The 16,839-nt window shown below is 43.3% G+C and overlaps 1 protein-coding gene across 8 annotated transcripts in view; it reads left to right on the forward strand.

Annotated features, from left to right (window-relative positions):
* The window catches only part of LOC122576376 (alpha-mannosidase 2), a 174,661-nt gene that overhangs the window by 142,726 nt on the left and 15,096 nt on the right, over positions 1-16,839 (forward strand). For all 8 annotated transcript variants that reach the window (XM_043746566.1, XM_043746569.1, XM_043746570.1 and 5 more), the window contains 3 exons: positions 2,860-2,952; positions 11,282-11,454; positions 14,104-14,237. In XM_043746566.1, coding sequence (XP_043602501.1) covers positions 2,860-2,952; positions 11,282-11,454; positions 14,104-14,237 — 400 coding nt within the window. The remainder of the gene's footprint in view (positions 1-2,859; positions 2,953-11,281; positions 11,455-14,103; positions 14,238-16,839) is intronic.

Consider the following 16,839-nt stretch of genomic DNA (forward strand, 5'->3'; position numbering starts at 1 on the left):
GGACCCCACACATCGTCTCACCGAACATGCGATCTCGCTGGACTAAGACCGATCCTTTCCCTTTCGTCAACCCATTTACCGTTTCACGATCATCCCTCTTTCCCGAAGGATACCAAAGCGTCCTTGTGCCTCTTCCAACTAATGGTGATCGAATTGCTTTCGACTGTTCTCGAGGATTCCAGATCGACCGGAAGGGTATCAGTTCCTTTTCACGTCTAGAACCCGGGCTTTTAGAGCTCTGGTGTAACAACAGCGAATCCAGATCATTTATTTGGATTAATTTATTAAAAACGTATAAACAATCTCCAATGGGATTTTCAGGATGGAATATTCGGATGGAATTTCGCAATATTCGAGTAGCTTTCCGCTAGAGGAAACCTGCGAGTAAAATTAGACCAGGAGGGTTCGATGAATTTAAAATGTAGAATTCTTAAAATATTTTTTATTGCAAATTAGGTTGGAAATGGGGATATCTTGGTAACACCTTAATGAGTAATTGTCTGAAGGGTCCTGTGGCAATTAATCGACGACCAGACTTTGGCAGATCAATAGCCACTCGGCTAAGATTTTTTAAAACAGTTTCAGGTGCTCGAGCCTCGACAACCACTTGGCCAATTTATTCGAACGGTAGCAAGTAGCATCGGGCTTCTTCTTCCTCTAAATCAGTTTAGTAGTCAATGAGCACTTGGCCGACGGTTTTTCGCAGTAATCAGCCACGCTTGCCTTCCAAGGCTTTTATCCGCTCGACACCTGGCCGAAGCCCTCGAGTAGTCGGATAAGTCAACTTCCAGCCAATGGCCACTTGGCCAATATTTTCCGAAGCCGTTGGGCTTCGGTTTCCCACCAGCTTTTATCCACTCAACGCCTGCTCAGAAGCTTCACGCTTAAATCAGTCTTCAACCTGTGTTTCCTAGATCAATTACAACGGAACCTTGGTAACTCGAAGCTCAGAGGAACATCTTCGAATCACAGACGTTTCACAGGTTCGTCGAAATTTTCGAAGAAAACAGGTTCGACGAACGAAAATTCGACGCGCAGAAGCTTCGCGTTCATCTTTTCAGGAAGCGTCAGTACTTTAATCAATTTTGAGAAATGTGATTCTCAATTTCTGACTTCTCTGACCTGATCTGACTTCTCGACGAGTGATCGCTGAAAGCAAGGCGATAACGTTGCCCGGAACACGACAGCGAGAGAATTTCAAAGGCGCTGTAGGCGTGAAGCCTTCTTCGCTCGTACCTGGTCGCGTTTTCGTTATCGACCAGAGGTATCACGTCGAGGCAATTACGACGATAAAGCCGTCGTTTAATGGAACGCGCGAACAGCACACAGCCAACAACCGCGTGAACCAAAGTGATCGTCGATTCTCAACAAATATTCGCCTTTGTACGTCCACATCTTCTGCCCTGTCCAACCGCAAGATCGCTTCTATCGAATTTCCATCTTTCCATTCGATGCCGTACTTTTTCTAAAAATCAGAAACTATATAAATCTCGCCAGGAAAGTCTGTGAAAGCACCAAAGTTCATTTTTGCCAACGACAAGAGACCATTCTACAATCTCGCCGCGTTACTTGCGATCACAACGGATGACTTACGACTTGTTAGCTTTCCTATACCGTAAAGACGGTCAGTGTGTGTATGTGCGTGTGTTTATGTATCTGTGTGTATGCATTTGTATGTTTGTATGTGTGTGTATGCAGGTGTATTTTTGTATGTGTGTGTATGCACGTGTATGTTTGTATGTGTGTGTATGCAGGTGTATGTTTGTAAGTGTGTGTATGCAGGTGTATGTTTGTATGTGTGTGTATGCAGGTGTATGTTTGTATGTGTGTGTATGCAGGTGTATGTTTGTATGTGTGTGTATGCACGTGTATGTTTGTATGTGTGTGTATGCAGGTGTATGTTTGTATGTGTGTGTATGCAGGTGTATGTTTGTATGTGTGTGTATGCAGGTGTATGTTTGTATGTGTGTGTATGCAGGTGTATGTTTGTATGTGTGTGTATGCACGTGTATGTTTGTATGTGTGTGTATGCACGTGTATGTTTGTATGTGTGTGTATGCACGTGTATGTTTGTATGTGTGTGTATGCAGGTGTATGTTTGTATGTGTGTGTATGCAGGTGTATGTTTGTATGTGTGTGTATGCAGGTGTATGTTTGTATGTGTGTGTATGCAGGTGTATGTTTGTATGTGTGTGTATGCAGGTGTATGTTTGTATGTGTGTGTATGCAGGTGTATGTTTGTATGTGTGTGTGCGCGTATGTTTATGTCTGTGTATGTTTGTATGTCTGTGTGTGCGTGTGTTTATGCGTGTGTATGAATGTGCATGTTTGTATGTGTATGTGCGCGTGTGTACGTGTGTTAATGTGCATGTTTGTGTGTGTTTGTGTGTGTGTGTATGTATGTGTATGTTTGTATGTTGTATGCGTGTGTGATTGTTAAGTAAGCCACTGCAGCAAGCAGTGAATTAGTAGACGTCGTAGTAGAGTCGCAGTAACCGTTCTGTCATTAACCACGTGGTTCAGCATCGTTAATAACCGGAGCTCGCACATTCTTATCGTTCGCCGTAAATTCTATGACTCGTTGGATCGACGCTAGTCGGTGGTATCGTGGTGGAAAGTCGTTCAGCCGAATGTCACTCCCTCCGTCCTGCTTATCGGCCGGTCGATGATTAATTATTAATTAAAAAGTGCCAGGTAACGCGTGACAGCAGCATAAAAATCAGGCGTCCGGCTGATTTTCATTGGCGGTTCGACGAGGTGGTTGGCAAATTTGCATATTATCGCGGTTCCTCGTCTGCTTATCGAACAACACGATAGTTCCATGTACGTAACTGATTTCTCTCTGTGTTTCTGTTACAGCCGTCGTGGATGCGCAGCCGGGAATACTGGGACGACAGCTTCGAGACTCGTTACGTGGTGCTCAGGAAAGATCCGACGAGGCCGCCGTTGAAGGTAATTATGCCATCGTTAACGTTATCGCTTGTCAACCGTTTGCGCGCGCGCTATCGTCACTGCTCGATTCTATTTCACGCGCGGAGATTCTGCACTTTCTGCGACTGAGAATATCAACGAGCATGGAAATACGAATTCTTAATGAGCGATGGGAGGAAAGGAAAGAGGAGGAGAGAACACCAGGAGGCATAAGAAAGTAGCGTTTAACACTAGAACTACCACACCACTGAAATTGACTGGTTTTACAATTTCATTTTAAAATTCCCACTTCGTGTTATATATTTTTCCACGATGATGTAATGACTTTCGCAACGATAACTAAAAGAATAATAGAACGAATTTTATTTTATTTTCTATGTATTCAAACTGAAAATAACTTTGTATCAAGGTTACTTATACCAATAGCAGTGAAAATGACTGGTAGCTGTCCAAGTGTAAAAGGGTGCTGCAATCTGTTTATCGACCTTCAATTAATCAGTTTCCTCGTTTTCTACAACTTGCCACACGTTTTTCAAATTTTTACCGCGTATCATTCGATACGACGATGTCAGTTATCAGGAAAATTCCGGATCGATCGCTGGATCGCTAGAAATAGCACAGCAGTGAAAATGACTGGTTCTAGAATTCTATAAATGTGTCAACCCTCGTTTATTCATCCCAGATGAATTAACAATAGCAAAGATGTGCTACATAACATGCAATTGCTTCCGTAAGAAAGTAATAATTCTGTTATTAGGTATTTTTTAAAGACCAGTCATTTTCACTGGTTTTGGTAGAAATAGCTTCGTGTTAACTATCGGTAGTTCTAGTGTTAAGGGAAATATACATAGCACAGAATGGCTGTGCTATTTGATGTGCTATAGTGGAAGAAATTAAATAGCTTGGTGCAGAAACCAAATACAGGTTTGTGGAGAAATGGAACGAAACTGAATTAAATACGATTCGTTTTTGAGCAATTGCGCCATAGTATTCCGCACTTAGATAGGCATCCATGTGACAAATGATATAAGAAACGATACTTTTTACAGCTGTGAAAAATATTGAGATCTACGAAAATTTTCATCGCGCTCCTTTTCTCCAGTTCTCGAAGTTCTGCTACAGCGAAATCCTGTTATAGATATATTAAGCTGTCCGAAAAGTGTCTTTCTTTCGCAAACGTGTCTTTTACAACAGTGCACCTTCGTACAAACGTGAAAACAAGTCTGTGAAATGTCACTGTGTTTATCTCGACAGAACAAAATGGATTGTACGTAATTCGAGAAAATAATATAAAACAAAAAACATTGTGCGTCTATTGTCTCCACGTAAAACGAAAGAAACTTTTCGGACAACCTAATACCTGTACTTTCCCAATTGCCAAACCGTCTTACAGCGAATCCCTGTTCTAAGAATACCGTGTTCTGCGTGGGACACCTGTACAAGTTTCATATGACATGCCCTTGCCCGATATTCGTATCAAAGTATTCGATAATAGTCGCCAGAGAGTGGAAAAATTGTCGCCCAAACAAAGAGCGTGAAAAAATAATTCTTCTACGATGGAAGACACATCGTGGCTGTCAAAAAGCGCGAAAAAGACAGCCTTCCGAAGGATCGCGCGAATTTTTCTGCCGTTAAAAATCCTCCAATTGTACCAATGTGATATATAGGAGAAGCGTGGATGTGCTTTAGGTGTGTGCAGCTCTGCCTATGTCGCGGTTTTCCAGCAAACCTTTGTGCAACGATTCCCTTGACCAGCGGTTCCCTTGGCCCTTGACGCTAATGGGAATGTTTCATTAAAACTCACGTGGTCGGGAGAGAAAACTCTAGGCGCTTGCTCGTCCGAGAATTTTCAATATTTAGCCTCATAGCTCGTTTATTTATTCGACCGGATAAAACTCCCTGGTTTTTTCACCGGAGCAGCTCGAGTGCTCGATAATGAATCCCCGGCTCGGTCGATAAGTTGCGCCTTTCGCGATGTTCGCTGAAAACTGTGGATCGTCAAGCTTGTTGAATACCGCGGTGAATGCACGAAGCGGATTTGGCCGGACGCTTGTAATCTGCAAGAAGCTTTCTTCTCTGTTCCATTGCTGTTTCTCTAACGTGGAATAACCGCGCAAAATTCGTTCGCTTAAATGCCAACGATCATCGATTCGAGCAAAGTTGTACGATTGTAAGGAAAGAAAAGTAAGAAAGAAAATTTATGACGTCGTTCTCAGCTCCTGTACTCCGACGCGGATAACTCGTTTCGCGTAAATTCTGACGATCGTGGATCTTAAGGAAGAGTCAGTTTGCTATGGCGAAATCACAGAATGCGTATCCGATCAGCCAGAGGCGAAACACAGATTAGAGGGTTGGAAGGGTTGAACGCAACGGAGAAGAATGAACACGATGCGACGATAATCTGATCTGTGTAATGAAGCGGTAGAAAAACGACGCGGTGGATGGAAAGGTGCGTTTACAACGCAGGCCTGGGCCAAGCTCAGCACAGGGATCGTACGTGCTCAGCAACGGAGCCTCAAGGCGGATCCGCACGGCGAGCAACTTCGTTAACGAATCTGCGAAATGCCTCGGATGCATCGGCTTAATTAGCTCGCGAACGTGAATGCCGGGCTGCCGTTGCCAGGCGCGACCGGAAGTGAAAGGTGAATCCTCCCCGTACGAAGTTGCTGCTCGATCGGTTCGATGCACCGCCGATACGCCGTCACGTCTGCTCGTTAGGATGAAACATATCCCCGTGCCATGATGAATTTCAATGTTCGCTGAAAAAGAGCAAAAATCTGGCGATTTTTTCATCGCGGCAAACAAGATCCACCGTTTCTATGGAATATTCAAGTTAGGCGCTTTTGTGCGCTTTCGAATTCACAATCTGGAGCTTTCGTTTCGGATTTTCGATAAAAATTCTATGCTAACGCATCACTTGTCCACGTGCAGTCACAGAGAGTCATAGTCAAGTCGTGCAGTCACAGAGAGTCATAGACAAGTCGTGCAGTTATAGAATGTAATAGTCAAATCGTGCAGTTTCAGAATGTAATAGTCAAGTTGTACAGTTTCAGAATGTAATAGTCAAGTTGTACAGTTTCAGAATGTAATTGTCAAGTCGTGCAGTTACAGAGAATCATAGTCAAATGGTGCAGTCACAGAGAATCATAGTCAAGTGGTGCAGTCACAGAGAGTCATAGTCCAGTCGTGCAGTCACAGAGATTCATAATCGAGTCGTGCAGTCACAGAGAGTCATAATCGAGTCGTGCAGTCACAGAGAGTCATAGACAAGTCGTGCAGTTACAGAATGTAATAGTCAAGTCGTACAGTTACAGAGAATCATAGTCAAGTGGTGCAGTCACAGAGAGTCATAGTCAAGTGGTGCAGTCACAGAGAGTCATAGTCAAGTCGTGCAGTCACAGAGAGTCATAATCGAGTCGTACAGTCACAGAGAGTCATAGACAAGTCGTGCAGTTACAGAATGTAATAGTCAAGTCGTACAGTTTCAGAATGTAATAATCAAGTCGTGCAGTTACAGAGAATCATAGACAAGTCGTACACTTACAGAATGTAATAGTCAAGTCGTACAGTTTCAGAATGTAATAATCAAGTCGTGCAGTCACAGAGATTCATAATCGAGTCGTGCAGTCACAGAGAGTCATAATCGAGTCGTGCAGTCACAGAGAGTCATAGACAAGTCGTGCAGTTACAGAATGTAATAGTCAAGTCGTACAGTTACAGAGAATCATAGTCAAGTGGCGCAGTCACAGAGAGTCATAGTCAAGTGGTACAGTCACAGAGAGTCATAGTCTAGTCGTGCAGTCACAGAGAGTCCATAGTCAAGTCGTGCAGTTACAGAGAGTCATAATCAAGTCGTGCAGTCACAAAGAGTCACAATCGAATTGTGGAGTCACAGAGTCATAATCGAGTCGTACAGTCACGGAGAGTCATAATCGAGTCGTGCAGTCACAGAGAGTCATAGTCGAGTAGCAGTAACAAGGACACGATTTTTGAAACTATCTGTAGACGTTTAGTTTCTCGGTACGTCGAATAGGAGGAATGGTAGCTTTTGAATAAAAAAAAAAGAAGAAAACGTTTCAACTAGCACGAAACTGGATTTGGTTGGAGAAAATTCAATCAGGCTCACAGTTCCGCGATCTTCTGGTACGGAATCGCAAATCAAAGACGTCGACAGATGGAAGACGTCGATCGGTGGTGCTCGTCGTCTATGCGGTGAATTTTTCTCCACGGTATTATCCTCTCAGTTTTACCTTGTAGGTTATCTATGCCCGGAAGAAAAGCACTATCATCTTGTTAAGCAAGATTGCAGAATATTGGCGTGTTTATGACGCTACGGTACCGTGAATGGACGACATCGAGTACTGAACGTATCTTACCATATCCCTACACGTATTCTTACATCGTGCTACGCGAGGCAGCTTTTCAGTTTTCAAAAAAAATGCATAAATACGTACGGTACTTAAATTTGGACCGAATATGGTTATCAAAATTCTGAAATAAAATTTGCCAAATACTGGGCGCATCTACTTGTTACGAAAATACCCAAGAAAGAGACATAATGAAAGATGCACAAAGAGAGTCAGAAGGATTTCCAAAAAAAATCTAAACACGAGAATTTCTTCCTGAAGAATCCTACGATATAAAACCTGTTCTATCTAAAATTCCTGATCCGGATATGGATTAAAAAAAAAAAAAAAAACGCTGGAACAGCGGAGAAGAATTTCCATATTAAGTCGGTGTATTCAGCAGAACGAGAAGCAGTTGAAATGACGACAAAATGGCCACTGGTGGGTATTAAAATGGCGGTGCAGTAATTCGAACGATGGAATCGGCAAACAAGCGTGGAAATCGCGGAGGAGAGACGAAGAACGGAAGGAAGGATAAGCAGAATGGGAAGTGGAAGGTGCGTCGGATGCATTCCACGACTAGATCGGCATTGTTGTGCGCGTTTTCGAAAAGGCCACCGCCCACCATTGTACCTGGCCGACAATGGCCTGATGAGCCAGTATTGTCGAACTTGTCGAACTCCGGCACGATGAAAGGGCCGAGGGGAAGCCGCGTCCGAAGTCCCCCGGCAAGTACGTGCCTCCTGGGACTCGATGAAATCGCTTTCGTCCGGGAACCACTTCCGTCCAAATATTTGTTCCGTCATTCCAACTCCGTACTTTCGATCCAACAATTATTAATCCTGTTTTTCTTCTGAGCTGTTGGACTCTCTGCTACCAGCATCCATAATTCTCCACAAGGGAAACAGTGGCCAGATTGGACCGAGTACTTCTAAAACATTCAGTCGATTGTTATTCGGTTAGGAAGCTTGCGGATCGATGGAGAATGGGTTTGATAGTATCGTTTAGTCTGCGGTCGATTTATACTGAGTCGCAACTCCAGGTCTTCTGATGCTTCTCAAGAGATTAGATTCGGGATAGGTTAGAAAGATTGGATTGGATGTTGAGACCAGGGCAAAGATTGTTTATTCTGGTTGAAGATGCCAGTGGATAAATTGGACCAGGTATTTCTCAGTAACATAGTTGAATGCTGTTAAGATGTTTTCATCAAATCTCCTGACGATATGATTCTGATGAAATAAGATCGAAGGCGGATCTGTCCTAAGCAGCTGTCCGCATTCTCGAGGTTCGGATGGATGAGAACGTTCTTTCCAGCTAATGAGCTTCTGCTTAAACTTTCTTTTCCTATCGATTGACGAAAGTACACACCGGAATCGTGGAAACAGGAAGGAGACGGCGATCGCTTGAAAACGAAGTGGCTTTTGGTTCTCACGAAGGGACGCATTAGTCTAGGGAAGAAGTTGCGCGAAGTTTGCAAGTTGCCAGGCCGGAAATTAACCTGCACAGCTCGTGATGCAATTTTGGCGGCGACTTCTCCTTTGAGAGTGTCGTAGGAACCTGGATATAAAGTCGTCAGAGTGCGTGACTCCGGGGACACGTTTCCGGCAGTTGCAGTTCTCTAATTTATGATAACAACCTATGTACACAGTGTCCAATTAATCTTCCAATGCCTCAAGAAAAATGAAGCTTCACAAGCTAAATTTAGATCAAATTGCAATTAGAGTATTTCCCACGAGAACACCAATGTCTAAGGGATTCTATCGCTCGACATGATTGACGTAGAGTGCTAAACACGTAGCAGTGGAGAGAGACACGATAGGTGAAGGTAAACAGCATTTGAGATACGAGATACGTTTAGGTCGTAAGAGACGTCCTCGTAAAAAGTACGTCTGCTCTGGTAAAATGTTGGTGTGGTTGCCTATCGTGACTGGGGAAATGTAATGGAACGGTCACGAGTCGCTTGTCGTCCTCTGCTTACCCTCTTCCATCCTTTAACTCTCTCCGCGTTGCTTCTTTTCCTTTCCGGCGAGAACTACCGCCAGCCAGCGCGCTTATTAACGTTATTTATTCACATAATAGCAGTGCTTTCTTATGCATACAGGATAGCAGTGTAACAGGAAGAAAGGAAAAAAGTAAAAAAGGTGAAACGCTAAGAGCACAAAAATTAGGTGCTATGGAACCGGTGTAAAGCACGAAAAACGTGTTAGCGTTGGAGTACGGATTGGAAAAAATAAATCAAAGTCCATGAAATTGTCTGTAGAGGGAAGGTCAACCGCTGACAGCTTTCGTATTTAAAACTGTCCATTCCATTTAGAGGACGACGATTCGAAGAAGTAGCCGGCAAAGTTATCGGGAAACTGAACGATCGAACGGATCGTACTAGCTGAGAAGAGGAGATCAATGAAGAGTGAAGGGGCAGGGGTGTATTAAAGGGGCGCACTGATCCGGGCCACGATCGTCTCATGCATACGAATAAGCCTTCCTTGATATCTCCCGCGGCGGTTTCCGGTAGTAGCCGGCTTATTAAACGCTCTGGATGATCGATCTGTAATTAACGCTCGTCTTCGGCAACGACAATTCGACAGTTGGCACGAACCTACTGGAATATCAATTTAGAGAAGTTCCACTATTCTCACCTATTTCTTGCTTATTGACAATAGAGGATCTTCCGATAGCTTCTCGATACGGATAAAATAAAATAAAATGAATGGATCTGGTGAATCTCATAGAATCCGATTCAAATCATCGATCCAGCTGAAATGGAGGGGAAGGGAGGGGGTTGGTCCGGTCGGTCGAGTAATAAACGGGGGCGCATAACAGGGATTTGTCAGTGACCTATGCACAGTTTAACGTGCCGCGGCTTCCACGCTGATTATGAGCGAATGGATATCGGTTTATTGTAATCCTTTGTGGCAGGGGTTCTCAATCAGAAGCCGAGCGAAGTGTCTTCTTTTTCCCATCATGACCGAGCGAAACGGGTCGCTGTGTGAAAGATCAAACAAGCGGCGCGTTAAATATTCATAAAAGAGAGGCTGTGAAAGCCGATGGGTAGAGTAGAATGACGGGAAAAATTGAAGCGTCGGTGCCGACCGGTATGAATTTTCATTAACGCGAACTTTCGGCCCGGCCGAAAATCAAATTGACTTCGACGAATTTCAAATGCAATTTCGAATCTCCACTGAAATCTGCATGCTCCACGCTGCAACCAACAAAGTCGCCGCGTTAATCGCCGTATTAGTTACGAAAAAGTTAGGTTAACCTAGGTGTCGCTCGTGCGATCCCCCAGAATGTAGCTTCCCCTAGGGAGATTGAATTATCCGTGTACGTAGACCGGAGGAATGGCAATTTTTCTTGAAATTTCCCCGTTCCACGTGGTCGACAATGAACAACAATCAAGCCAGCCAGGCTTACGGCTGAATGAGCCAATGGTAAATCGTAATGAGTCCTGCAAATTGTTTTACGAGCGATGCTGGCTGGCGTGCGGCCGCATTACAGGCTCGACCCAGCGGTGTATCAATTACGAAATAATGTCGTTATCGTGGCGAGCCTGGAACGGCCTAATTAACGAATTTCTGCATCGAACTCGTCGATCACGACCGGTTGAGAACCACTATCTGGTTATTTCAGTTAGAAATTCGTTAAGTCCTGCCATGGATCAGAACGGTCCGACTCATTTTGATTGGAATATATATATACATATCTAATATATAATATTTTCAGCAAATATACCGATACATTTAATTGCGACAATGGAGAGGCTAGTATCGTGACTCTTGTTGCAGTTACATAACCTAAAAACTGATCGTTTCTGTCTACACTTGTAAATGCGATCTGTTAGCCAGGATTCAGCTGAGTTTTAGCCGATAAACGAATTCAAACTCCATGAAATTGCAAACCTTCTGACGTTTCGCGTTCAAATGAAAGTTAGAATTGCTGTGGGAACTTCTTTTTGAGCTATGAAGATTTACGGACAGATAGTAAGAGTGTACTTTTTGTCGTTTCAGGTGATCCTGGTGCCCCACAGTCATACAGATCCAGGATGGCTGAAAACGTTCGAGCAGTACTTCCACAGCTCCACCAGGAGCATCTTGAACAACATGGTCTCGAAGCTTCAGCAATGGCCCAACATGACTTTCATCTGGAGCGAAGTGTCCTTTTTGTCACTTTGGTGGGAAAGGTGAGTAATATGGGAACACGTGATAGAGGGGATTGGGATAGAGTAGAATACATGAATACAAATGATAAAAATCACATACACGGGAAAAGAGAGTATAGTGAGATGCTGTAGACGAAGGGTAGCTTTTCCTCTGATCGACGACAGTCGTCACTTTTCAACATCTTCGGCAATTCTCGCCACATGTCTCACTCAGCAGGATTTGCCACAGTTTATTTACCATAATTCGAGTACAAACGCGTATACAAAAATATTCCACAATAACAATCTACATGCCATCCATCAAAAACAGTATGAACGCACCAAAATTGTCAGCAGATGCAATAAAAACGGGCTTATTTTCTGCAGTATCGTTCTTGTCTCTAGTCGTTCGATTGCCCCGGCCACAATGCTCATCGGTAACATCGTTTTTTATGCCCACGTTAGGAGCTGGCGTTGTACGTGGCTCGCGAAGACGACAGTCGTAAAGGGCGCCATTAGGGGCGGTCGATGGCGGCTGAGATGGCCTAGCTCGAAAGAGCAGTTAAAGCATCCCCTTACGATGGATGGGATATCCGCTAGAATCTTCCTGTGCTTCTCTTTTTTTTTCTCTTTTTTTTAACGATCGAAAGAGAATCCAGGGATAAAGATGAGGAAGTATCGCGAGCATAAAAGGGAATCGCGAAAGGACAATGAGATGAGATCCCCACCTACCACTGCTATAGAAGGACTTCTTTATGAAATTGACGGTGGATCGAATTCTGTCCAGCACCGGCTGGGACAAGGGATCATTTCCGATTCAGGGAAACGGAAATCGTGTGGATAGCGATCCAGGAAAACGGAAATCGCCTCGATACCGATCCCCGGCTATCGTTCCGTAAGAGGATCACGTGGAAAGGGGAATAGATTTCCGTGGACTTAGCTCGGCGACCGTGTGTTCGCGTGTCGTGAGCTTCTTCCTGAAACGAGGCTGTCATAAAATGGCCCATTAGAACGAGGAACGGCAGCGTCATGGTGCTTCGGGTTTAGGTAATATCCGGCGGATCGAAAACCACCTCCTTCCTTAACAACCTGCAACGCCACGACTGAGAACGAGCCTCTTTTGTACTATACTGTGTAGCAGGAATTGTTGGGTCGTCGCAGCAGAGGAGTTCTTGTTTCCTCGTGAGCCAGCGTGAATTTCAGCTTAATGCGAAGTTCTGAAGGAGATTTCGTATAATTAGTAAGTCTGAGTAGTAGGAGAAAAGGGAGGAAAGGGCGAAGCACCGAGGGTAATTGGTTGGGATAGGTCAAAACGTGTTTGACTGTCTCCGGGCTGACTCTGGTTTCGAATACCCATGGACTCGAATCGATTTTCACCAGGCGAAAAATTATTTTCACCTTTCCTTTTTACTGTATCCCTAGTGCACTCTACAGGTGAAAGAATTTTACAACCACTGAAAAGTACTGAAAAGTGGTCAAAGTATTTGATCAATGTATGTGAAAATGGAAGTTGAAAGTACGTAGTATACTCACTGGAAGATGGAAATGCAACCAATGGGATTTGAACTTGGAATGCATGTTTCTCTTCACTAGTGAGTCTCTCTGACTGAAAGCTTCGTAGTATTCTACATAGGGAAGGTCCGTGATACTTTTAAAGGTACTTCTAGATTCTCTGCTTCGCCGAGGATCAATCCGTGTACGAAGTGTTAACCGGAAAACCTAAAGACGTCTTGGCGCAAATTGACGACTTCCTCGGCATTTGGGTTATCGAAGAGCGGAAATGGTAGTGGAACGGAATTTGTTGGTGGTTTACGGACCGACGTGAACCGCAAGGAGGCGGCCATTGCGGCCTGCGTGGGATCACGTAAATCCCAGACCCACTGGAATGCGCCCCGGCTATAAATATGATTTGTATCACGGATTGTATCGTGCGAAATTACAAGTTGCGGCGTAACACGTTACACCCCTCCCCCTTTATCTGCGATGTAACTTACAATTACTTGACCTGTATATCAGCTGCACATTGTAAGGCATTCATGCTTAACCTCCTTAGATAGTGAATTATACTTCCAGGAATGTCTTTGCAGTTCTACAATCCTAGAAACACTCGCTTCCTTCGAAACTAATTTAACGTCTGGCAGTATAACCTGAAAAGTGATTGATAACCACTCGCAAACTATTGTAAAATCTAGATAAACTTGAAACTATGCATAGAGATTCGTATATGTTATCAGAGTCGAAATGTACTAAAGCGCAAAAGTGCTGACTGCATCGGAGATACGAAAGTAGCAATATTCTCGACGTGCAAATTTTCGAAGTTGAGGATGGGGTGGATCGTGAAATTTAGTTGGATCTGATCATCGTGTAGACTTCATGACCTTAACCTAAAACGAGAGAAAAGCTGCGGAAGATTTTGCAGAAGCAATGCGAGATTTGTGGCGGTTTTATGGCAGACATAAACGTTCTAACGAGGGAGCTGAGCTCTCACGGGAGTATTAAGCCCGGTACGCAATACTTCTGCCGATCGATCATGAATGCTGACGTTAGTCGAGTTTGAACCATCGATTTCAACTCACGAACAACATAAATATCATCCACAAATTGTAATCGATCTACGTTTGAAAATTTTCAGGTTAGGAAGCTAGAAATACATATTCAGCTAAAATCTTTGGCTTTCTTGTTCATTTACAGTGCCCATCCCACCAAGAAGATGGTCGTGAAAAGGTTAGTGAAAGATGGCAGGCTGGAGATGACCACAGGGGGCTGGGTGATGACCGACGAAGCAACGTCGCACATCTACGCCATGTTGGATCAGCTGATCGAGGGTGAGTGCGGCCATCTTGAATTTTTATCGCTTCTGAATAGATCAGCATATTCAGGACCAGTATAAAACGGTATAAAATTAGAGGAAATGGAAATTGGGTATAACGTGGAACGCAATAACCCACGTTTCCTTTATTCGAAAGAATTTTTACTTAATCTCGACTTCTTAGAGGTGATGAAGATGACGAGGGTCTTTGCAAGAATTGCCTGCAGCGTTCTTAACGCCCTCTGATTGCAGAAGAAAAAGGAATCTGGCTGGTTTAATGCCAGAATTTTATCGTACCCTAGAATTCCTCTTATTACAGTTGAGACCTCCATGATACTAGCCACGCCATAATAATTACCATTCCCTTAAATACGTCCCGGTGTTATCGCCGTCTCGTGATCATTAAGCGCGGTCGTGATCCAGGCTATGACGTTTGAAAATCCTCAGGAACTTCCTGATGATCCTGGAATCCTTCTTCAAGGACCAATATATTGTATACGAAATCAGCCAGACCATTATTGTCTTCCTCTCAGAATTGGATTTATATTGTCATGGGCGACAAGTGGCGAAGAAGTTTGATGAATTATTAAATTCGTCTCAAAGTTTCTATTATGAAAATAGCCTTTAAAAGGGCTATGCAAAGAATCTTCGTTCTTCGCGTTCTTCTTTATTTTGAGATTAAAATAAAATTACGATATAAACTAGTTTCGAAGTATCCAGAGAAAAATGGCCAACTTGGTGATCAAAAAAGTTAGAGCTTTTTGGTCAGAATTGAACGGACCAAATTTATCGGGATATTTAAACCGCAATTTCTGTTCTCTACAGCAAGGGATTCTCTGCGCTTGATCGATTTGGGTCGGTTTGGAAATCCTTCGGGTCTGTTCCGACTGATAGCAATATAGGAGGATTTGTTGGTAACGTGTTGCGTTTTCGACGTTGCATATTCACATACAGAATATTTGCCGATATATCGGCGTGTAATGCCCGCGAGCACGCATATTGACCGCGGCTGGCCTGGATATTTAACGTTCTAAGCGCGAACCGACCGCATACATATTCAGAAGCCTAATAATTGGAAGTTAATATAGCCTGCTCGGTATTATTTCAATGGAACGTGTGCACCGGCTACACAAGTTGCCGTGTAAATTGCAAACCTGAATGCAAACCAGTATGTCCTTGAATGAAGGAAATCATGTGGCTTCGTTGCCAATCTGTAATAAGAGAATCACGAAAAATAATATTCTGAAAAGAAAAGGGCGAAATCAAAAAAGGACTTGCGAGATAATTTTATAGATTTTATCGTTTATATATTCACATACTTTTCTTTTACATTCATTTATTGGATATTTATTTATTTTATTCCATTTATTTTTCATCGTTTTATATTACCATATTTCCTGTTAACGAGAGTTCCTCTCATTTCTTTTACAAGTAGAGAAAGAGGATAACAGCAAAAATCGTGGTTGTAGAGGAAGAAATAACTCATTCCCCTGAGGTAGTCAGACAACCTGATACCAACGCTACATATTTCACTTTGTTCGCTTCTGTATCTCCGAATTAGCTTCACAGACATTACAGCGTCGGATCTCAAATTGACTTCATCTCGCAGGCAACGTCGAAGTTACCAACAGAAAACGTCCTCGAACCATTTGTTCGCGGGACGAGCCGTCGAAAACCGGCGGAATCGGCCAAGCGATAAAGGATCGAGAGATCTTTGGAAACCTCGGTATCTCTCGGTGGATCCAGTGTAAATATCGCGGGAGAAAAGCGTTCATGGCCGCGTGCTATCGCGCAGCATGGAATTTCTGCTCTTCTCTAGCTGCTAGAGAACACAGGAATCCACCGTTGGAAATACAGGGAAGCGCAATCGAAGGAAAGTCCTGGCGGCAATATTACGTGGCTGAGATCCACCCACTTCGGGCTTGCCGGGTGAATATCCTCGACGAAAGCTTCTCCCGTGTATAAAGGATGTAATTTAAGTCCACCAGAATACGCGGAGCATCTCTCTGCGATCCTCTTTCCTTTGGATTCTCTTCCCCATTGATCTTTTTTTCTTTTATTTTTTATGATTCCAGCGATAACTCGCTTCTGAGAACCTTTTTGTGCCGATTTCGTTGAGAATCGAAGTTTGAAGAGGTTACATGTGGTTTGATAAGCAAAGAATTCGTCCAGTGTAGCTGAGTAATTTTTTTTATGGTCCAGAGCCTCTGATTTCTTCATTTTCATTGCTGGTCTATGCGATAAGATCTTCCCCTTAATTGATTTTATGTGGAATCGAAGTTTGGAGGGGTTGGATTTGGTTCGAATGAATAATGGGGGTTCGTGAGATCGATTAGACTAAGTTTTTAAAGGTTCTGATGGATGTTCTTCTTCCTGATCTTCTTTTATTGGTTCTTTTGATGGTCCACGTGATGGATCATAGTTGGGATCCTTTTTCGAATTCATATTGAGTTTGTATAGGTTGAATTAGGTTTGAACATAAATTAGGAAGCTTGTAGACCCATCAGTGATAACTTTTTGAAGACTTTCAATATCGATCCTTCCTTTTAAACTTGTTCTGCATTTTTTTAATGAAACTACTGTTATTACTTGCAACTGTGTGATTTAGCATTTTGTGA

Source organism: Bombus pyrosoma, linkage group LG16 (assembly GCF_014825855.1).
Source record: "Bombus pyrosoma isolate SC7728 linkage group LG16, ASM1482585v1, whole genome shotgun sequence".
Lineage (NCBI taxonomy): Eukaryota > Metazoa > Arthropoda > Insecta > Hymenoptera > Apidae > Bombus > Bombus pyrosoma.